This window comes from Alexandromys fortis, unplaced genomic scaffold (assembly GCF_014885135.2).
Source record: "Alexandromys fortis isolate MF-2015 unplaced genomic scaffold, M_Fortis_MF-2015_v1.1 scaffold_13, whole genome shotgun sequence".
In the NCBI taxonomy this organism is placed as follows: Eukaryota; Metazoa; Chordata; class Mammalia; order Rodentia; family Cricetidae; genus Alexandromys; species Alexandromys fortis.
The window spans coordinates 12,147,079-12,171,191 of NW_026067908.1; the positions used below are offsets into that span (position 1 = coordinate 12,147,079).

Genomic DNA, 24,113 nt, shown 5'->3' on the forward strand with positions numbered 1-24,113 from the left:
ATATATATATGGAGAAAAAAGGCAGAGTCAGGCAGATACCATATAGCTGCTGAAAGAGAAAGATGCTCAGAACCTTATCGATAAGCCATAGTCTCATGGCAACACACAGATGAATAGAAATGAGTTAAGATATAAGAGCTAGTTAGGAATATGCCTGAGCTGTTGGCCAAACATTGTTGTAATTAATACAGTTTTTGTGTGATTATTCAGGTCTGGGTGGTTGGGAAATGAAAGAAAAGTCTTTGATTACATAATGTAGTGCTGTGGGACAATGCTCTAGTACTCTGTAAAGATTTGTCACTCATATTGGTTTAATAAAATGCTGATTGGCCAGTAGCCAGGAAGGAAGTATAGGTCAGGCAACCAAACTAGGAGAATTCTGGGAAGAGGAAAGGCTCAGTCTGCAATTGCCACCCAGACACAGAGGAAGCAAGATGAAAATGCTACACTGAGAAAAGGTACCAAGTCACATGGCTAAACATAGACAAGAATTATGGGTTAATTTAAATTGTAAGAGCTAGTTAATAATAAGCCTAAGCCAATAGGCCAAACAGTTTATAATTAATATAAAGCCTCTGTGTGTTTCTTTGGGACTGCAGGACCAGGCAGGACAGAAAACTCGTGTTACAATGATGTATGAGAAAATGACTAAAACTTTAAAACTATAACCAAATATCTTACTACTTAATACGTGGCTTGAGCTGAAACCCTTAAATCCTGTATTTTAAACAAGACACAGAATTTTAAAAAGCCTACTTTTCCTCCTCTTCTGGACTTAGAATATTATTTAACTTTGTACCTATTGTGACATCTCCAGTTTAAAATAAGTTGGTGTCATGAACCTGGGACAGTGGAGCCTAAGAGAGAGGTGGACTAAAGTCTCATGCAACAGTCAACTTTATTCAGAGCATCAGACAATTTATACTCTAAGGGTTAAGAAAAATCATTTGAGTAAGATGTGAACAAGCCAAGCATGGCCAAAACATGTTTTTCCATAGAGGTATATAAACAAGTAACAGCCAACTATAATGAATAATCTGAAGTAAGCTCACTCCTAACTGCTGGGAGGAGCACAACAGCACATTCCAAGAACAATTCCCTGGTTTTGAAGAAACTAAAGTAACAAGACTCTTGTCTTGTTTTCCTAAGAGTTTTCTCACAAGCACTCAATTCTTCTCACACAACTCCATTCTCGGACCTTGTTCTAACAAAAATATATACATTTTAGTTACTAATTTCCCTCTGCACATTAAAAAGTTCAAACTTTTTAAAAATTATTTTTATAGATATTTTTATTTATTATATATACAATATTCTGTCTGTGTGTATTCCTACAGGCCAGAAGGGGCACCAGACCTGATTACGGATGGTTGTGAGACACCATGTGGTTGCTGGGAATTGAACTCAGTACCTTTGGAAGAGCAGGCAATGCTCTTAACTGCTGAGCCATCTCTCCAGCCCAAGTTCAAACATTCTTGTCTCTGACTAATCATAGTTGGTAGTAACTATTTTTTTTCTTTCAGTAAAGAACACAAGCTTCAGTAAAATATTAGAAACATACCATGTTCTCAGGATTCTAATTACACTACTGAAATTCAAGGATTTGAGTGCCTGGATTTAAAAGTCATCTATCAGGAGTGTTTAAGGTCAAATACCATGAAAAACAAAGCCATTGTCAATGTCGGAGTGTTTTACCTCTGACAGCTCCAGAGCCTTATTGTATCCCATCGAGTGTAGAGTCACCCACAGGTCAAGAGGGTCTCCTTCTCGATCATTGGCTTCCATCAGATGCAAGTCCATAAATCCCTGTCTTGTTAATTCATTTTTCTTTGTGTCAAAGTTTTCTGTAAAAATAAACATTTCACCAGGCAGTGGTGGCACACCCCTTTAGTCCCAGCACTTGGAAGGCAGAGACAGGAGGATCTCTGTGAGTTCGAGGCCAGCCTGGTCTACAGAGCGAGTTCCTGGACAGGCTCCAAAGTTACAGAGAAACCTTGTCTCAAAAAAACAAAACAAAAACAAATAAAAAACAAACAAGCAAAAACCCAAACATTTCTTCCATACATTATTTAAAAGTCCATGCAGGTAATAAAACATCTATATTATTAACCATAAACATTTAGTTGTCAGCAAGAATATGGGGAATAAGAATCCTTCAAACCTACTTCTCTTTCTAATTTTCCACAGTTCCACACAGGCACCATCATGGGATGTGATCCCCCCACCAGATATTGGCAATTTGTAACTAACTAGTGCAAGCATATCCCAAAGTTAGAGGAAACTGTAATTTTTCTTGGTAAATTCCAACTGACCACCCATTAAGAGTTTATATTGGTAGTTAAAAAAAAAGTTAACATGCTTCAAAATGCCCCTTCAACTCACCAGAACCTGAATGAAAATGATATAATGTCTCCCAGACTACTTGAGTTTCAGAAAGGGAGAACTGATGGGGTCAGGCTTAAGGAGACTAGTACACATATAATTTCTCTAACAAATTGTTGGTAAGTCTCTGAAAAACTGCTAGAAAATGGAAACCTGCATTCCCAAAGGGAAGGCTAAATATGCTCATTTAACATTATTTGTGAGTAAAAACTATCACTATCTGAACATATATATGCATATATATATATCTGTGTATATCTAATAGCTATTTATCCACCTACATGTCCTATTATGATTATCCTGAAATGAATCTATAGATGCTAAACACCATTAATAAATTATATTTTGGCAACTTCCTACAACAAGAAAGATTTACTTCCCAACTTCCATCTGTATTACACTCAAGAGAAATGAGACAGTAACTCTTTCCTAGGCACTATTATGAAAAAAACAAAACACACCTGATTGACTAATCTTTTAAAATGTTTTATAAGTGAAATAGATTCACAGCTTTTTTTTTCCAAGAAAAAATATGCAAATTAAAGTAGGGAGAGTAATGATAGTAATGTCCTACTATTTAGTAAAGTAAGATAAAAATTAATATTTGATATGCAATACAAAGAAAGTATTAAAGAAAAATGTGTCTTTAATACTATACTATGTGAACCAGCAATAACTTAATGACCTTTAAAACTTAAAATTTTTAATCCTTATTAATTTTTAAAATTTATTAAAGGGATGGGTATAAAGCTCAGTGGTAAAGCAATTCTCTAGCAGACATTACCCTGGATTTAACCCTTACACTACTAAAAAGAGTGGATTATCCTATTAACCTCTGACTCAAAGATTTGCATAAAACTATGATAATCAAGAGTGGTGTTAGTGAGAGAACTGAGAATAGGTCAATGCAACAGAATATTTCCATACTACTGATAAGTAGCAAAGGGAAAAATAACACAATGACTAAAGAACTCTCCAGCCATGTAATCAAACACCTGGATAGTCATATCTAAGAATAAATACATCTGAGCATAGACCTTAAACCTTTCACAAAGAATAACTTCAAACAATCCACAGATGGAAACGTACAACACATAACAAAAAAAAATTCTACAAGATAGTAGAGGAAATCTAGGCAGATTTTTGTTTGGTGACAAAGTTTTTAGATACAATTTTAAAAGCACACAAACCAAGCCAGTGTGGTGAAGTATGCCAATAATCCTCAAGTTTAGAAGATAGAGGCAGAAAAATTAGGAGTTCAAGCCCACTCTGGGTTACACAAGACCATGCCTCAAAAGATAACAATATGTCCTAGATTACTTCTCTGTCACCGTTAGAAAGACAATGATCAAAAGCAAGATGGGGAAGAAAGGGTTTATTTCAGGATACAGGTCACAATCCATCATAAAGGGAAGCCAGGGCAGGAGTTCAAGGCAGAAACTGCTGCTTACTGGCTTTCTTCCTGCTTCTGCCTATCTAGCTTTCTTACAGACCTGAGGACCACCTGCCTGAGGCAGGGGCACTACCCACAATGTGTTGGGCCCTCCTCCATCCATTAGCAACCAAGAAGATGCCTCATAGACATGTCCATAGACCAGTATAACAGAAGCCATTTCTCAGCTGCAGTTCCCTCCCGGGTGTGTCAAGTTGACAATCAAGAATAGCTAACACAGCACACAAAACATGTCCTAAGGAAGAAAACAATTTATCAACAAGTTATACTCTGTGAATAATATTGCTAGAAAAATAAAAATATAAGCCATTAACTGGGAGGAAATACTTGCAAAATATATATCTGATAAAAGATACAAATTCACGACACTCGAGAGAGCAGGTCCTGCACCTCACCAGGGTAACATAACAGAGCCAGGCCCAAAGTTGTAAGCATGGGAGAGCTGTCCCCACTATTCATCTGTCATGCAGGGGTGTGGGTTGGGGAGAGATGACTCCCTTACTCCTCATCCTTTAAACCTTACAGGAGAGAGAGAGAGAGAGAGAGAGAGAGAGAGAGAGAGAGAGAGAGAGACAGACAGACAGACAGACAGACAGAGACAGAGCGCGAGCTGACCCTCCCCATTACCAGATGCAGCACTTAGGAAAGCGGGCCCTGCTCCTTGCCTAGACAGCACAGCAGAGCTGGTAGTTGGAGTTAAAGGTGACCCAGCTCCTAGGTTGTAAACAAAGGAGAGCTGTCCCCATCACTCATCTGACATGTGGCAGCATGGGCGGAGGAGAGATGCTCCACCCCCATTCCCATCAAAGCCTAAAGCAGGTGTAGGAGCTAACCATGAGATCTTAAGAGCAGGAGAGCTGTCCCTGACTCTCACCAGCTGCAGCACCTGGGAGAGTGGCTCCTGCACAGTACAGGAGTAACACAGTAGTGCTGGCCCTGAAAGTGTGGTGTAGGAAAGCAGACCTTGAGGGAGTGAAAGCAGAACTGGCCCCACACCTCACTCATTGCTACAAGAGGTGAATTCGCTGGGACAATGCTGGAGAGCTCATCCTGGTGGTGAGGACAGGGGAGAACTGGTGGACAAACCAGTCTGCACAGGTCCAGAATCAGGATTAGGACTTGACCCGCCCCAACACCCACCCCATCTTTGATCTGCTGGAGCACATAAAGAAACCTGACCTGCAGTCCCAAAGCTTCAGGATCACCACAACACAGGGCAACAACAGAATATGGTGATGATTTGTTTGTTTTGACAAATAAAGCTTGCCTGGAGAGCAGAGGGTGGAGCTAGCCACTAGCTAACCACAGAGGCCAGGCTGTGATGGCACACACCTTTAATCACAGCACTTGGGAGGGCAAAGCAGAAAGATCAGAAGTTCAAGGCCACCTTGGGCTGAATCAGTCTAAAAGAGAAATAGCCAGGCAGTGGAGGCTCACACCTTTAATCCCAGCACTAGGGAGGTGGAGACAGGAATATAAGGTAGGTGGAGACAGGATCTTGGTGCATTCGATCTGAGCATTCAGTCTGAGGATTCCTAGAGACAGGATCACCCATCTGGTCTAAGGATTCAGTAGAGGTAAGAACTAGTGGCCAGTTGCTCTGCTTCTCTGATCTTTCAGCATTTACCCCTATAGCTGAGCTGACTCCTGGATTTTATCATTAAGACCAATTAGAATTCTTGCTACATAGAATACCCAAGAAGAAGCCCAGTGAAGATCCAACATCAATAGTATAATAGAAACCAGAGACTTCAAACCAATGATTCTTTGCAATGAACACTTGTAAGTAAAGATACACAAAGGGGTATATTGTGTGACTCACTGTGTCATACTGCAGTTTCTATGACGAGATTTTTAATTTTTTCTCTTTTCCCTTTCGCTTAATTTTTTTGGAGGGGGGCAGAAGGGATGGGGAAATGGATGCAATCAAGATATATGATATAAAAGACACATAGAATAAATAAGAAAGAGAAAAAAGATACATATTCAAAACATACACAGATCTCTTAGAACTCAGTCATTAAATAAATAAGAAAAACAGGCAGGAAAACCTGTGCACGTTGACACATTCCTGTAACCCCGGCACTAAGAAGGCTGAAGCAGGAGGATAGATGGCAAGCCCAAGGTCAGCCTGGGTATCATATAAAGTTTAAGGTGATGCTTCGCTACACAGGAAGACATCATCTCAAAAAGTAAGAGTCGGGTACCAACAGAGACAACACCAAAGACGTTACACTGATGGGGGAGAGACACAAAGAAGCCAAATATCAAATGATATTAGAGGATTAAAAACTGAAACAACAACGAGATCCAACCATATACCTATTTGAATGCTTAAAACCCCACAGGAAAGCAAATGCTGAGACATGTGGTTCAACAGGAATGCAAATAACGGCTGATATAGAACACCTGCAAAACAGCACTTCCTCCAGAGCTAACCACTGTCTCCTCATATTCAATACTGACTGAACTGAAACGTAAATAATTGAAAACTCATTTGTACAGAACCCTGCACAAGTGTATATAGCAGTTGTATTCACAAATGCCCCAAACTGGAAGTAGTAAGAAAACAGAAAGACTCAAACTGTGACATGTGCATACAATGAAATATTAGTTACCAATAAAAAGAAATGAACTATCAACCATGAAAAGGTATGAAGAAAACATATGCAATTCAGCTATATAATATTCTTTAAGAGGCAAAATCACACACAGTAAAAAGATCAGTTATTGCCAAGGTTTTGGGAGGTGAATACACAGGTAAACTGATGGAGCGCAGAGGAGTCTTAGGGCACTGAAACCATTCTTTATGATACTGCAATAACTGTATTTGTGAGATTAAACAGTTGTCAAAACCTGTAAAACTATACAATGTAAGTGAACTTTAATAATAGTAAATAATGTGGTAAGATACACTGACAAGTTATCATAAATGTACTACACTAACTGGCATTGTTAATAATACGCAGAACTTGCTGGGTGTGGAATGGAAAAGATGGATCCCAGAAGCCTCCAGATCTTCTTCTCAGTTTTTCTAGATACAAAACTGCCTTTAAAAATTTGCCTTTAAAAAGCAAATCAACTAATAAACAAAACAAAGACAAAATATTTTAAGTCCAAAAAAAGCATGTTGAGATGATCTTATAGCTAACTAATGTATTTTTTTAAAAAGATTTATTTATTTATTACATATACAGTGTTCTGCTTGCATGTATACTTGCAGGCCAGAAGAGGGCACCAGATCTCATTACAGATGGTTGTGAGCCACCAGGTGGTTGCTGGGGATTGAACTCAGGACCTCTGGAAGAGCAGTCAGTGCTCTTATGCTCTCAGCATCTCTCCAGCCCTAACTAATGTATTTTTATCATCAATTGGTATAAGTAAATATTGACTATCATGAGAAAGGCAAACATTTCAGAACCTAAAAATTACATATACCCTGCTGCATTGTGGCTGCCACTGAAGCAACTATGTCCCCCAAATCATTTTCAATGCAATAATTTTCAGAAACACTTGCTAGCTTGAAGTTTGGGGTTCTGGAACCTTACTGTCTGGGTCTGAAGCCTAGTTATGCAACTGTCTTGCTTTATTTTTATTGACCTTGTTCAAGCTTTTTGATCTCTTTGATTCTTTGATTCCACATCCCAATGTGTACAATGAGAGCAGTTCCAGGGCTACCTCACAAAGCTGATATATAGATGCCCTTAGATTAGCACCCAGTATATGGTGAGCTCTCAAAATAGCTGATGTTAAGTATCAATCCCACTAATTTTATTAAATAGAACTTTATTGACTAATAATTTTTGCCATAAGAAAATCTTAATTAGGGGCTAGAAATATGATTTAATGGGTAAGAATATTTGCATGATGGAGAATTTGGATCTGAGTACCCACATAAAAAAATCTGAGTGTGCATGCCTGTAACCCCAGTGCTAGGGATTGCCAGCCCACAGGAGGATTGTTGGGTTTTATCATTTCCAGTCTATCTCCAAGCTCATTGAGAGACCCTGTCCCAATGAAATACAATGAACAGTGATAGAAAAGGACACTCACCAACTCCCTCTGACCTTTTTGTGTGCATGAATAAGCATGGATTTGCACATACCACACAAACACACACATAAAGACAGAAAATAAAGAAAAATCTTAATTATGATTCACTTCTATGGAATGAAGTAGTGATAATAAACTAAAAAATGAAAAAGCTATATCTTAAATTTATAATATTATGACATTTTATAGATAAAGGGGTACTGTGTATATTATCAAACTTAATAGAAGATTAATATTAAACAACATATTTATAAAAATAAATTATGAAAACCCTTTATATTAGTATCTTATTTTTATCCTACTTGCTTTTTGGAGAAACAGATTACTCAGACTCTTGCCTATCTTACCTACTGTACAAACTCAACCATACTAAGAGAAAAACATCACTACTCTAGTGATGGAGAGGTCCTCTCTCTCCGACTATGAGCTGGCTGCCATACTTCCTGTTCTGCGCTATATAGTTGGCTATGGCTTTTAGGCTTTCTCATTGACTTCTCAGCCATTGGCTTAAGCACACAAACCCTACTCTAATCTCAGATGCCTCCTAACTGACTCACCCTCATCTTCAATGATATTCTGTTGTGGTGCTCTTGGCTTCTGTTATCTGCATGGATGAACTTCCCTAACTGAGAACAAATAATATTAAAGAATTCCTTTTCTGTTCTTGATTTTATGTTGGTGTTTTATAAGGTCTCTATATGTAGCCCTTCTATCCTGGAACTCACTCTGTAGACCAGGTTGGTCTCAAACTTACAGAGATCCTCCTACCTCTGCCTTCTAAATACTGGAATTAAAGATGTGAGCCAAGGTGCCCAGCTAAGAATTCTTTTTTTTTTTTTTTTTTTTTGGTTTTTTGAGACAGGGTTTCTCTGTGGCTTTGGAGCCTGTCCTGGCACTAGCTCTGTAGACCAGGCTGGTCTCGAACTCACAGAGATCCACCTGTCTCTGCCTCCTGAGTGCTGGGATTAAAGGCGTGCGCCACCATCACCCGGCCCAGCTAAGAATTCTTAACATGTATAAACAACTTTCTGGAAACCTCTTAATTTTTTTAGTGAAACTAATTTATTAACTCTTTGTTGTTTGTTTCGGAACCAGGGTGTGGCTCAGTGATGCCGAGTGCTTGCTGGAAAGTAGTTTCCCTTCTGTAAAAGGAGTTTAAATACATGTACCTGCATGGTTGGACAATGTTTCTCTCAGAAGACACGGGTTAGTAATTGAAAATCTCAGTGCCAGGTGTTAGACACCTCCTTGTGAGTTATTGGCCAGGGAAGCTCTACAGGCCCCTAAGATAACATGGGCTATTGACATTTACGGCAGTTTGAATGAGAATGGCTCCCAGAGGCTCATGTTTGAATACTTGGTCCCCACTTGGTAGAACTGTTTAGAAAGAATTAAGAAGGTGGCTTTGTTGGAGGAGATATGTCACTGAGGTAGGCTTTGAGGTTTCCAAAGCCTATACCATCCCCAGCCCCCTACCTACTGCCCCCTGCCTCATGCTTGTGGATTGAGATGTAAGCTCCCAGCTACTAATACAGAGCCATGCCTACCTGCCTGCTGCCATGATGGTCATGGACTCTAAAAACCTTCTGCAACCATGAAGCACAAATTAAATGTTTTCTTTTATAAGCTGCCTTGGGAGCTGGGTGGTGGTGGCACACACCTTTAACCCCAGCACTCAGGAGGCAGAGACAGGTGGATCTCTGTGAGTTCGAGGCCAGCCTGTTCTACAGAGTGAGTTCTAGGACAGGCTCCAAAGCTACACAGAGAAACCCCATCTCAGGAAAGAAAATACAAGTTGCCTTTGTCATGGTGCCTCATCACAGCAAGAGAAAAGTAACTAAGACACCGTTGCCATTTGTTGTCGACCATAACCCTGGTAAACCCTATTTCTGAAGACACACATGTTTTCATTGCAAGACATAAAGAAATCAATCTGGAACTGACTTGGAAAATTGCTCCCTGATGGCTAGCTTGCATGTACCTTCAGGCTACTAGGGAAACAAAAATCATCAATGGTCTTACTCCGCAGTACCACTGAATGCTGCAATACCAACATGCCAGGCAAGAATTGCACTGGTGCAAAAGTGGAAAGAATGCTATGGGAATAACCAAGCATTTTGTGGATTTGTGGCCTGCTCCACAGGAAGAAATTGACCCATTATTATAAACTTGTTAAAAACTGCTTGGAAGGTAAAGCCAAAGACCCTAGCAAGGAACCTGCTATTGTTGTTTTAGTAAATGGACATGCTGTCAAAATTGCCTCTTGAATATGGATTAGATAGTGTTAAAATAGGAGCGGCGGGGCTGCGTCCCCAGCACCCCGCCGCCCGCATGGCTAGGTTATGCCCGAAATAATTACACGGAAACTGTATTCTTTCAAACACTGCCTGGCCCGGCTAGGTCCAGTTTCTTATTGGCTAGCTCTTACATATTGTTCTAACCCATTTCTAATATTCTGTGTAGCCCACGAGCTAGCTTACCAGGGAGGATCTTAACCTGCGTCTGTCTGGAGTGGGAGAATCATGGCGACTCCTTCACTAAGCTTCTTTCTCCCAGCATTCTCTTCTGTTTTCTCCACCTACCTAAGGGTGGGCTTATCAAGGGGCCTAGGCAGTTTCTTTATTAATAAGAAACTATTCCCACATCATTTCCCCTTTTTCTGTTTAAACAAAAAAGAAAGGCTTTAACTTTAACAGTAAAATTACATATAACAAAACAGTTATCAAGTAAGAATTACAGTTACAATATTTATATCTATTTTATCTCTCACCATAACTAAGGAAAACTATAACTATTCATTCTTCAACTCCATCAAAGACTCCAGAAGGATATAATAATACTTAAGTAACAAGAAATAAGAAAACTCTAGAAATGACAGAGACATCTCGCTGCCTGGACAGTCACCCAAAGTTCCTCTGTACCGTTGGGGCATCCATCTTCGGCCTACAGGCCCATGTTATGCAGAGACATTTCCATGAAGCAGGAAATTTCAAAGACAGTTCAGTCATTTTCTGCTGTGTCCTGCAGAATGTCTCGCAGACTCTTTCATGAATCAGGAACCCCGAAAGACCATCTCACCTTTAGGCAAGTTCAGCAGTCCTCTCTCTGAGGGTTCTCTGTGTCCAGTTTATGCAACAGTCCAGGCAAGAGCAGTTTCTTGCCCAAATGACTATCCAACTCCATAAGGATCCTCTTCGATGCCCATCTTCCTCTTGAAGTAGCTGGTGCTGCCAGGAGCAGACGTGTCTCCTTGTCATGAAAAGTCCTAAGTTATTAAAATATTTTAAATGCCATATTCTGCAGTCTTTGAAAGATATGAAGAATGCCTATCTAATTGAAATATATCTCTATATATCTAGAAAATCTAATTAACATGACTACAAGCTTAACTATTAGCAATGATTATCCATTAACAACCTATATTTCCTAATTATACATTACATTTTAAATGAACTACACAATCACAATACCTTAATCAAGATCAAAAATACATATACATATAACAAAATTGACCTTAAAATCCATACCAATGCAAATTATTCATATCTATATCATATCCCCCTTTAAATGTAAAAGAACATTTATAAACAATATTTGGGAACATGGGCGTAGTTTTTTCTCTCCAAACTGCTTCCTGCTGAATGGGGGCGTCGTTAATTAGATCTTTCATGGTATAACCTGTGTGCCAGGGTCATCTCAGTTGGCAGTTGAGTGAAGTAATTTTTTGAGGGTGTTCACAGCAACCTTTCAGGAGGGCGTGGTCTATCATACCAAATTGGAATAGAAGAAATCCATAGGGTCTGGTCCTCTGTGAAAACAAAAGAAGGACTTTTCCAAAGCATCATAACCTTAGATCCAAATTCTGAAGTCAAGATACCTTTAGAACATATGTGCAGGTTCAGCTTAGCAGCCCATATAATGGAATGTCTCTCTGTACTTAGCTCCTTCACAGTCAAAAATTTTAAAGAAAACACAATGTACATAATCCAGATTCTCTGTGAATTTTCCATTTTTACGTGGCTTATTTTTCTTTATTTCTTTTAATCTATAACTATCTGTACTTCTGTATTCTGTCTCTTTAAAGACTTTACCCTTTTTCTTTTTAAGACATTAACTTTATTTTTTATATTCTTTTTTCTTCTCTCTCCCAAGCCTACATACATTCATCCAACAGTGTCTGAATCTGTTTTATTGTGAATCTGTAACTTTTTTACTATCCAGGAGCACTTTCTTTTGCGCCTTTAAATCACTAAGTGCTTAAGAATCTAAGCTGTGACATTCCTAGGTCAAAAACAGGTACTGTATGCTGGCTCCGCCCAGTCCAACATGGCGGAGCCGATCGTGCCTCTGATCCTTGCACATTGCACCATTAGCATGGCGGAGCTGCTTGTGCCTCTGAGCTGCAGCACACAATGTCCCCCTTTTAGGCACACAGCAGTCTAGTTGCCATCAAACAAATCGTAGCACTTTAACCCAAATGCTCCATTCATAAGCTCTGTCTCCCGCCGGAGCCAGACAGAGATCACAATGGCGGCACAGCCCAGAAAGCCGGCATTTTAAAACAGCCAGTTTTTTCCTGCTGCCGAGTCAGGACAATTTCTTTGCGGCACGCAACCCAGAAACAGCAAAAAGCTGTCTTAAATTCTCTCTCTCTCCTTTTTAAGCCCTCTCAGGTTTTTAAGTGGATTTAGCCCATCACGTCTGGGCGCCATCTGTTGAAATAGGAGCGGCGGGGCTGCGTCCCCAGCACCCCGCCGCCCGCATGGCTAGGTTATGCCCGAAATAATTACACGGAAACTGTATTCTTTCAAACACTGCCTGGCCCGGCTAGGTCCAGTTTCTTATTGGCTCTTACATATTGTTCTAACCCATTTCTAATATTCTGTGTAGCCCACGAGCTAGCTTACCAGGGAGGATCTTAACCTGCGTCTGTCTGGAGTGGGAGCATCATGGCGACTCTTCCTCTAACCTTCTTTCTCCCAGAATTCTCTTCTGTATACTCCGCCTACCTAATTTTCTATCCAATAAAATGGGCCAAGGCAGTTTCTTTATTAATAAGAAACTATTCCCACATCAAGATAGATTAGTGTTCTTTTTTTTTTTTTTTTTTTTTTTTTTTTTTTGGTTTTTCGAGACAGGTTTTCTCTGTGTAGCTTTGAAGTATGTCCTAGAACTCGCTCTTGTAGACCAGGCTGGAGAGTTGCCTGCCTCTGCCTCCCTGAGTGAAGGGATTAAAGGCGTGTGTCACCACCACCCTGCTCTTAACCCTAGTCAGAGAAGCCTTTTCCACAGTAGGCAGTAGTTAATCTAGAGACTCATAAATGAGTGAATAAAGTACTCAGAGCACATAAGTGCTTGCTGATTACTGAGGGACCATCCCTATCCCAAGGCCCGGGGAATATGGTGGAAGAAGGGGCAGAACGAACATAAGAGCAGGAGGATGAGGACGAATGCTGTCTTTGGACACGTGACTCTTACAGGCATGAACTCACTGCATATGCTCACCCTCACAAGATCAACCCAATATTTGCTAATATTCCCGCAGGCAGTACTAACAACTAGACTCATAGGATGAAGAAAGGAAGAAGAAAAAGGAAGGGAGAGGAGAAAAAGGAGGCAGAGAAAAGGAGGAATAGGAAGAAAATGTTTCGACATGAAGGTGGGAAGGAGACATGTGGGAGTGTCTAGGGTGTAAATCTCCCAAGGCGGAAATAATCAGTAAGTAATTCACATAGTTTAGTAAGTATGCCAACTATCACATAAGGAAAAGAAATGCTTATGTTAGAAAAGAGAGATTTACTTCTTTAAACTCTGTGTGTATGTGTATGTCTGCATGAGTTTATGTGCACCATCTGAGCACAGATGCCTGTGAAGGGCAGGAAAGGGTAGAGAAAGACTTGGAACTGTAGTTATAGGTGCCTGGTGTGGGTGCTAGGACCTAACCAGGCCCTTGCAAGAGCAATAAATCCACTGGGCCTCCTCTCCAGTCCCGTGTTTAGGCTTCTCCCCACTCTCCTAAACGCTCTGATGCTCTTCCATGGAGGAGTCTGACAAGCACTCACCTCTACAGACAGCCCACGCATCCTCATCACACTTCTCACCACTTGTTCGCAATTCAAAAAAGTTGTACTCCTCAAGGCTAATAAGACCATTTCCATCTAAGTCAATGATGTCAAATATCTCTGATAAAGTTGACCTAAATTATAAAAAGAGAAAATTATTATTTTAAAACAAAAAGTCTAAAGATAGATAGAGATAGAGATAGAGACAGATAGATAGATAGATAGATAGATAGATAGATAGATAGATAGATAGATATAGACAGACAGACAGACAGACAGACAGACAGACAGAGATATTTAATGTGTGTGTTTTGCCTGCATGTATGTCTGTGCACAATGTGCATGCCTGGTGTCTGAAGGAGCCAGTAGAGGGCACTGGCTCCTCTGGAACTGAAGTTATAGATGCGTGTGAACCAGGAATTGAACCCAGGTAGAAAAGCATCCAGTGTTCTTAACCACTGAGCAATCTCTATAGCTCCTAAAGACAATTTTTGAGAACAAGTTTCAAAGATAACAATATTAATGGCATTTAAGAATTTTTTCTGAGCTATAGTATATCCAAATACATTTTTATCTGTCTGTGGTCAAATCTCATTGTGATCATCTAGAACATAGAAGACCACCCTTAGGTTTAGACTTCTGATTTTGACAGTTATCAAAATCAAGAGTGCATCTCACAGAATCTACCATTAAAGTCAATGTCTGGTGGAGAAGATACTGGTATCTTGAAGACACCTGTACATGAAGTCTGGCCAGGTGCACAGAACCTAGGAACTAAGGACAATCCTAGACTTGTAAGCACAGTGTCACTCTTGGTTACTTAAAGAATTTTAAAATATACATTTGTTATACAAAGCATGCTTTTTGTGCATGTATACATTGCGGAATGAGTAAGTCAAGATAAATAACACATCTATTGCCCCATATATTTAGCACTGCCCAACATGTTGTGGTAAGATACTGAGTTAAAGCAGAAAGCTAGCCACAGAAAGATGGGGGTGGAAGAAGACCACAGAAAGGTGGGGGTGAGGGCTGACCGCAGAAAGAGGGACGAGCTAACCACAGAAAATGGGGGTATAAGCTGGCCACACAAAGAGGGGGGTGAAAGCTGGGCAAAGGAAGTTAGGGGTGAGAATTGGTCATAGAAAGAGGGGGTGGGAGCAGTCCACAGACAATGGGCAAAGACAGGTGAGTATAAACAAAACTTACCTAAATTCACTTGTAAGAAATAATTCCCCTGTTTCATCTCTATATACAAGTTGGGCTTCTTCTGTTACTGGTTTTACTTCTTTTTTTAGTCTACAGCCAGTTGTGGAAGGAATTAACCAATAAATTCCTGGTCCTAGTTCACCAGTCCATCCAAACACCTTTTATCGGAAGAATTAAACAAAATGAACAACGAAACGTCTTAATGACTTTAAATCTTTCTTCTGAAGGGGAAACTTGAGACATCACTTATTTTAAATCACTTTTATCAATTTAGTTATAGTTCATTGACCTTTTACTGATTTTAAATTCCTTTTCTTAGGAATAGTCCTAGTACAAGACAATACAATATGGTCCTTTATGTTTTTAAAACTACCTAAAAGCAAAGAAGAGAAGAAGCTATATATCATCTAGTTCATTCCCAAAGATCTTCAAAAATGTTTGTGACGCAAATGCCTTCAACAGGAACCAGAGAGTAATTTTAGAATGTTTTTTTTTAAAAAATGCAAACACTAAGCTTCTTAAAGAGAAGTAGTAAAGATCTCCCACTACTGTGATTGAAATATGAATAAATGATTTGTAAATAACATGTAGATGGCACCAAAGAAACTTAAATATACTTTTAAGTTTACCTTTTACATGAGTTAAACATATGTCTGAAAGCTGAATTATATATTACGATATTACTCTCTATTCTGCTGTTTGTTTGTTGTTCTGTTTTGTTTTTTGACCCAGGAACTCATGGGTTTGTTGTTTGTTTTTTCAGACAGTCTCACTGTAGAGTTCATGTTGGCCTTGAACATGTTATGAAGCCCAGTCTGGCATTAAATTTGTAGACCTCCTGCCTCTGACACCTCAGTGCTGGTATCTCAGAAAAATCATACCATACATCTTTGCTTCTGTAAGTTTGACTCTCTCTCTCTCTCTCTCTCTCTCTCTCTCTCTCTCTCTCTCTCTTTGTGTGTGTGTGTGTGTGTGTATGTGTGTGTGTGTGAAGGATATTGATTTGATCTTTGTGGATCTCATATATATATATATATATATATATATATATATACAGAATACTTTTAGGTGGGTTGCTTAGATTACTAGGTGACATGGGCTATAAAACAAGATGTAGAGTCCTAAGCAGACCTGCTTGCCTGAAACTGTTTCCTAACAAATGCTGAATATCAAAACATTTGTATAAAAACATTTTATTTGCCTACTCAATATGGAAAGCAACTGATATCCCACTATATACCTCCTAGGAGCTTTTGGAGCCTAAATATTTTTTATAAAACCCCGGGACCATCTTTTGACTACCCTAACTGTACATATTCAGTCGTTATGTATGACAGCTAAGTACAGTTACTTGTGCTACAGTACAGACTAGTTCCCAAATTGCATCAGGTATTGTGCTCAAATAGTCTTTCCAAAACCTATTTTAGGTCATCCTGGAGGGTCATAAACAAAATAAGTTGATCACTGAGTTCTAGATTCTTTCTGCCTGATTATCCAAGGCCTATAATTACCCCGAGGTTATCATCAAACTCTATTTGGGAAGAAGAAATAATTCAGTGTAAGTGAGGATCACTGTGAAGGCTAATATACCAAATCCATGCTTTGGAAATGATATTTGTTTAGACTAACCATATACAGGCTGACATGTAGAGTTCAAAAATATCTTGCTACTTCCTAGTGGATGTCATCCCATGAACTTCCTTTATTTCCCACATATAACTGTGAAGGGCCACTATAGATGGCAACTAGGAAGTTCTTCACGGGTACCAAACTCTTCTTAAGGAACATAATTGTGAAGCTAAAACTACTAGTAAAACTCCTTTGTAAATATGACATATTACAGATAAACAGAAGCCTATAAAGACACCCACAGAAACTCAGTTTAAACACAGCCTTGCTATGACTAACTGTTTTTACACATGCAATCTCATAAGAAAGTCATTTCATCCAAAACCAAATGGGAAAAGCTATTTTCTGACATTGCTTTATCTTTAACTTCACCTCATAGTCAGCTATGAAGAAAAGCTTAGTAAAAATGGTAACTTCTGCCATTTTATGTGGTTCTGGCCAGTAATACCCTTGTCTGTTAAGAGGCCTCCAAAAAAAGACTTCTATATAACATCCCATAGGAAAATACTTATCTGTCATTGAGCCAATATAAAGATTAAATATGATATTGTAGTAAGTTCTTCAATAGTATTATTTCTGCTGCTGTGAAGTAGATTGTATTTTGTAGTCCTCATAAAATAAATAGGCACATGTATGTATCTGCTCACATATTTAGCCTCTGAGTAGATACATAATTAGAAAGGACCAGAACAAGCTCAGAGGCAACATATAAAAACATCCAAAAGCATTTCTTTCCATCATACTATTTCTGAACCCTACAATATGAGTCAACCCTGAGGATAATAATTTGGGAGAGTTCCTGCTCTGCAGTCATAGCACAAGTAAGACAGACATCAGAAACAAACTTTGCTGTAGCTGGGGTCGTGTATCTGGAGGGTAGGAAGAATCTAATAACATCACTCTCTTTATTGAGAGCAACAACAAAAAATATTTTCATGAGATACATCAGGGCACGTAGTTATGGAGCCAAGGCTATCAATCATTAATCCCTAAAAAAAATCTTAGAATATAAGAAAAAGTTCTTTACAGTTAATAAAACATATGTAATAGCATAATGATTAGGTACCACCTATACCTTCATTAGGATAGAGAACATCTGAGTTTAAAATACTGGTGAAAAGCTATTATTTCCCTCAACGTGGCTTCATATTGCATTCTTAAACATTAAAAAATATGTATACTTCTCTATTTCGTAGTTCAGTAAAACACATGAGCTGTGGCTCTGCTTGCTCCTCACTTTCTTTGAGAATATATAAGGCCGTATCAACAGATAGCCAGGGGGGACGTTTTCCTAGAAAGACAACAACAGCATCACCAACAAAACCCACCTCAGAGCAGCCAATCACTGTAGATTCTTTTAAGTTCTTTACCCAGTAGATTTTGAAAAAGAAATACACATCCCATTTTTACATACAAATATCTTAATATCTATAATATGCCACTACTATATTTAATTTTATGAAAAACAGTATCTCTGTACTAAGTTTCTAAAAGGCCTCAAGTTTCTTGAAATCATCAAAAAGCCGTGTTTCAATGGCAGGACATGAGCCTATGCACTTGCCTTGCATGCATGAGGACCTGGGTTTGATCGCCAATGTGCTCATCCTAACTAAAACCAAACAAAGAACAATGAAAAACAACAGCTGAGGTGCAAGACAAGCAAGTCAAGATCTAAGTGAGAGCAGAACTTTCCAGGAAGAGTTGGGATCCAGTACTGATACTTCCTGGGAGAAACCATCTATACTCTTAGACAGTCATATTATCTACATGCTTAGGTAGATATCTACATGCTTATCAGGTCACACACTTTCCCTTCTTAAAAAGCACTGCTGACAGGCTAGAGAGATGGCTCAGTGGTTAAGAGCATTGCCTGCTCTTCCCAAGGTCCTGAGTTCAATTCCTGGCAACCACATAGTGGCTCACAAGCGGTCTGGTGCCCTCTTCTGGCCTGCAGGCATACATACACACAGACAGAATATTGTATACATAATAAATAAATAAATATTTTTAAAAAATCCTCTGCTGAGATAAAGCTCAAAGTATATTGCTCTGCCAATAAGAAAAAGCAGATGAACTACAAGATGTTATGAGAACTGAGGCCATGTCATAACTAAGGAGACTGAAAGGCACTTTCCCAAGGTGAGATAGGATACTGAAAGCCCTGGCTTTTATGTGTTAGAGCACAGAAGGCGGTATGTTAGGAAAGAAAAAAGGTAGAAGAATAAAGTGAGAGGATTTTCCAAAAGCAAGAAAGACACATATCCAAGACTCTCTGAGAACCCCAGACAATAAATGTCTAACAGTACATTGACCATAATAACAGAAGCAATAGTAAAGCTCAGATACATATTCAAACTGCTTAAAAAAAAATAACAACAACAACAAAAAAAAACTTTCCTCCCCAAACTTCTTTTCTCTTAGTAAAAAAAGTTTTCATTATAGGAAATATCTCTTACAGTTTATACTTTTGTTCCTTTGCTCTTCATTCATTCCCTACCAACTTCTCCTTGCTTACTCATTCCAGACAGACTAGCTTCCAGCCCAAGACTGATTTATTCTGTGTGTATGTATGTCTGCTTGCATGAGTTTATATGTACCATATGTGTGAAGGAGCCTTTAGAGGCCAGAAGAGGGTTTTGGATCTCCTGAAACTGAATTTACAGATTGTTGTGATCTGCCATTTGGATGCTGGGAACTGAATCCTGGTCCTCTGCAAGAGGCCATTTCTCTAGCCACAGCTCCTGTTCTGCACCATCACATTCTACACCAAAGTCCCTTACTTAGCAAGTTATCTGGAATGCTCTGCCACCTCCACTGCTCTTCATTTATCCTTCTATAGCAACAATGCTTTCTCATTTGTCTCCTGTGAGAGAGCATCACAAAACAGCTGCCCTCTCTGGATGCACAGACCTTTATGATACAATTACACAGCTTCGCCATCAAGAGATGAAGTTTCTCTTGCAGTCTTATTGATTTGGACTTTGTGACTTATGAATAACAGAATGGAACAGAAGTTAACACTTTGTCTGTTCTGAGACCACCACTCTGGAAATGTTCCTGTTCTTTTGTTTTTGTTTTTTGTTCGTTTTTCCCCCCTCAGATTCCAGTCACAATATAAGAAAGTACATGCTGGCTTACTGGAAGATGAAAGATCCTCAGGGCAGTCAAGCTGTCCTAGATGGAACCACACACATAGGAGAACGCAGCCAGCACTGTAAATCCGGCCATTAGCTAACCTGTCACTGCAAGTGTGACTGAACGCTGCACAGAAAAGCCATGCCAGGCTCAGACTAAAAGGTCTCATGAATCAACAAATCCTTAATTGTATTAAGTCACTGAAATTTTGGGCATTTTGATTTATAGCAGTTGGTAACTGACATACTTTATAAAACATTATTTGGGGGCTGGAGAGATGGCTCAGAGGTTAAGAGCACTGGCTGCTCTTCCACAGGTCCTGAGTTCAATTCCCAGCAACCACATGGTGGCTCACAACCGTCTATAATGAGATCTGGTGCCCTCTTCTGGCCTGCAGGAATACATGCAGACAGAACACTGTATATATAATAAAGAGATAAAAATCTTTAAAAAAATTAAAACATTATTTGTTGATTGTCCTTGGTCATATATGAATCTTATACTAAAATGGCTCCATTTTAATTGCAGTCTCCGTTTCTCAGAACCTGTCTTTCTTTTTTTTTTATCCTTCCACATGAATACATTTATTTGAATAGAGAGAGGACTTCTTTAACAGAATACAGAGCCTAGATTAAAAAGTATTATCAATGACTTTGTCTACATTAAACATAAAACTATTTTATTTAAAAATAATTTTATAATTATTTTAAAGGATATACACAATATCTGAAACTGAGAGTTAGTGTCAATAATCATTTATGAAATATTATATATCCAATCTAATTCAAATTGAGAAAAATAAACCATGGCTTTGCTAAAGAAAAGCACAAATGTCCTGTTGCTCATTAGTATTAAGTTTGAAATAAAAACCATCATTAAATGCATATGACTTCTATTCATACCATTTATGGCAAATATTTACAAGTTATTCACTAATAAGATATTCTAGTATAGAAATACTTAAAAAGCCACACAACAGGAAATTGCATCCTTTCCTTTTTCCTTGTAGTTAAGGTAAGAATATTAATTTCTCAACAATCTTTATGTCCTCTCTTCAAAGGATTTTATTGATTCCTGTCAGATATTAATTACAATGGACAGGAGTCAAAGTGATAAGTTTAGATTTTAATCGGCAGTATATTTTAATAGGGAGTCAGGTTTGCTGGTGTGTAAAATTAACTTCAGTTTGTAGAGAGGGATTGGATGCCTAAAATAAGAAAGATTAAGTGGATTACATTATCAGTGAGACATCACTAGTAAGGGAAAGATAAAATACCAGAGGTGGCCAGTGCAAATGAAACAAGTCCAACTAAGTCTGCTGTTTCATAATAATAAACATTAAGGTTGCATTCCCACACAGATTGATCAACAGGTACCTTTTGGGGGTTATTTTCATTCCCCATGAATGTGTACCTAAAAAAATGCACATTTAGTAACAGGAGACTCAGTGCATATTAATGTAACAGTAGGACCAGTCTTTCTATACTTTTCATTTTCTCTTCAGTTTTCCTCCTTTATTTGTTATGTGTGTGTAATTGGGAGAGAGAGCCAGTAACTGACTCATATTGTAGACTAGACTGGCTTTGAACTTGGGGTAATTCTCTAGTTTCAGCCTCCTGAGTACTGGGATTATAGGCATGTACTGCCACAATCCCTGCCTTTTTTTTTTTAAGATAAAGTCTGAATATGTATCCCAGGATGACCTGGAACTCATCCTCCTGCCTCAGTATCCTCAGTGCTGAGATTATGAGTGAGTCCCACTATGCCAGCCAGTTCCTTTACTATTTATTCCTTTATTGTTTCTTTCACTAAAATTTAAGTTCTTGAGAGTAGATGCTTTGGTCTTTTATGTACTTAATATATCCTGAACATCTAAACTGAGGTTTAATATATAAGAACCTCAATAAATATTTGATGAATTAATTAATGAAGGAAATCTCCTCATGAGAATAGAGAACTAACACTGAACTGACATGGCTATCTTAAGTCACTCTTTAACTGATGTTGTCATTAGTATTTAAACATATGAACTCCTGGGCTGCCTCAGCAGTTAAGAGCACGTGCTGCTCATGCAGAGGACCCCAATTCTTTTCCCAGATACACATGATGGCTCACATCAACCCAACGCCCTCTGGCCTCTCCAGGTATCTGAAACACATGGCAGACAAAAATTCATGTGGGCATAAATAAATAAAAAAAATATTGCTGAGCAGGGTGTAGTGCTGGTCTACTCCTTGAGGGGCTAAGGTAGGATGATCACAAGTTTGAGGCCACCCTGGGATAAATAGTGAGATTCCACCTCAAAACCAAATACCAAAAACAAAACAAAATGAGGTGGGGGATTTAATCCATTACCAAACATTGTAGCTATCCTATAATATCTAAAACAAAACTTCTAAATTATCTATTTTAGGGGTATGAGAGAATCTTCATGAAAGAATATATTTGTTTATAAACAGAAGTGATGCATGATTTAGAACAATCATTAAAAAATATCCAAGGGGATCTAAAGACAATTCTTACTGACTAAAATGACAAAATAGCTGGGGTTATAGCTTGTAGTAGATCACTTGGCTATTATGCATGAGGTCAAGGTTTCAATTCTCAAAAATGACCATTTCAAACAGTACATAATTATGAATTTTACATACAAATATTATTGTGAACGAAAACATTATTAATAAATACCTCCTCTGGTACAGACATGGACATTGAAGATACTAAAAATACTTGCAGTTTCATACCCCAAATTATGCTTCTATAGAATTTCTGTTAGACATACTAATTTTAAATGAAAATTATAAATGAAAAAAGCTATGATTAATTAACAAATAAAAGGCCTGGCATGGTGGCACATACCTTTAATCCCAGCACTTGGGAGGCAGAGGCAGACAAATCTCTGTGAGTTTGAAGTCACCCTGCTCTACATAGTGAGTTCTAGGACAGCCAGGGCTACAGAGCAAGACCCTGTTTCAAAGAAAGAAAGAAAGAAAGAAAGAGAGAGAGAGAGAGAGAGAGAGAGAGAGAGAGAGAGAGAGAGAGAGAGAAAGGGAAAAAACAAATGAAAAGTTGAGTCTGTGTCATGAAGAACCAAATAGCATCTTTTGTTTCTAAGAAAAGACACTTTATTTTTATTTGCTTTGCACAATGATAACACAGTAACTGTCTAAAGTAATGCTTTTTTGAAATATAACTGCCATGTTCTTCACTGTTGTTCAACATAATGCTTGAAGTCTTAGCTAAAGCAATAAGACAAGAGAAAGAAATATGTGAGATATAAATAGGAAAAAATTAAAGTGCTTATTTCTATTTCCTACTATCCATAGTGGCAGGTGGCATGATTCTTTACTTAAAAGACCCTACTGAATCCACGAGAAAGCTCTTGAGCCTAACAAACACTTAACAGTAAAACTGCAGATTACAAAATTATATCAATAGTATACTTGCAGAGAAATAAATTGGAAAAATATTCTATTTAAAACAACTCCAAAGAATTAAGTAAATTTATGAATATATCTAACCAAAGAAGAGAAAGATCTCTACCATGAAAACTTCAAGGTATTGAAAAGGGAAATCAAAAAAGACAGTAGATGATGCAAAGACACTATATACTCCCGCACTAGCAGAATTACTATTGTGAAAAGGACAACACTAACAAAATTTAGTTATAGATTTAATTTAACACCTATCAAAACTTCACATGTTTTGAAAAAGCAACACAAGAGTTTGTATAAATCATAAAGAAACATGAATAGCCAAAGGAAGAGTAAAGAGTAAGAACCCTGATGTAGTTATTGTGAAACCCGACCTCAAACTGTGTTACAGATCTATAGTCACACAGACAGCCTGGGACTGGTATAAAAACAGATCAGTGGAATAAAATAGAGGACCTCAAAATAAAACAACAAACCTATGTCCATTTTATTTTTGATAAAAGAAGCAAAAATATACATTGGAGAAAAGATAGCCTCTTTGACAATGTGCTGTCAAAACTGACCTCCCACCTGCAGAATAAAGTTAGACTCTTATTTTTCACTGTGTACAAAAATCAATTCAAATTGGATCAAAGACCTTGATTTAAAACATGAATCACTGAAACTTCTAGAAGCAAACATAGGGGATACCCTTCAAGACATTGAGGTAGACAAATGAACTTTTAAAAATAGAACACCAATAGCACAAGTACTAAT

The 24,113-nt window shown here is 38.3% G+C and overlaps 1 protein-coding gene across 3 annotated transcripts in view; it reads right to left on the bottom strand.

The window, feature by feature from the left end:
• Efcab7 (EF-hand calcium binding domain 7) overlaps window positions 1-24,113 on the bottom strand; it is a 55,550-nt gene that overhangs the window by 11,806 nt on the left and 19,631 nt on the right. For all 3 annotated transcript variants that reach the window (XM_050136238.1, XM_050136237.1, XM_050136236.1), the window contains 4 exons: window positions 17,970-18,079; window positions 15,160-15,317; window positions 13,951-14,084; window positions 1,696-1,844 (listed from right to left, as the gene is read on the bottom strand). In XM_050136238.1, coding sequence (XP_049992195.1) covers window positions 1,696-1,844; window positions 13,951-14,084; window positions 15,160-15,317; window positions 17,970-18,079 — 551 coding nt within the window. The remainder of the gene's footprint in view (window positions 1-1,695; window positions 1,845-13,950; window positions 14,085-15,159; window positions 15,318-17,969; window positions 18,080-24,113) is intronic.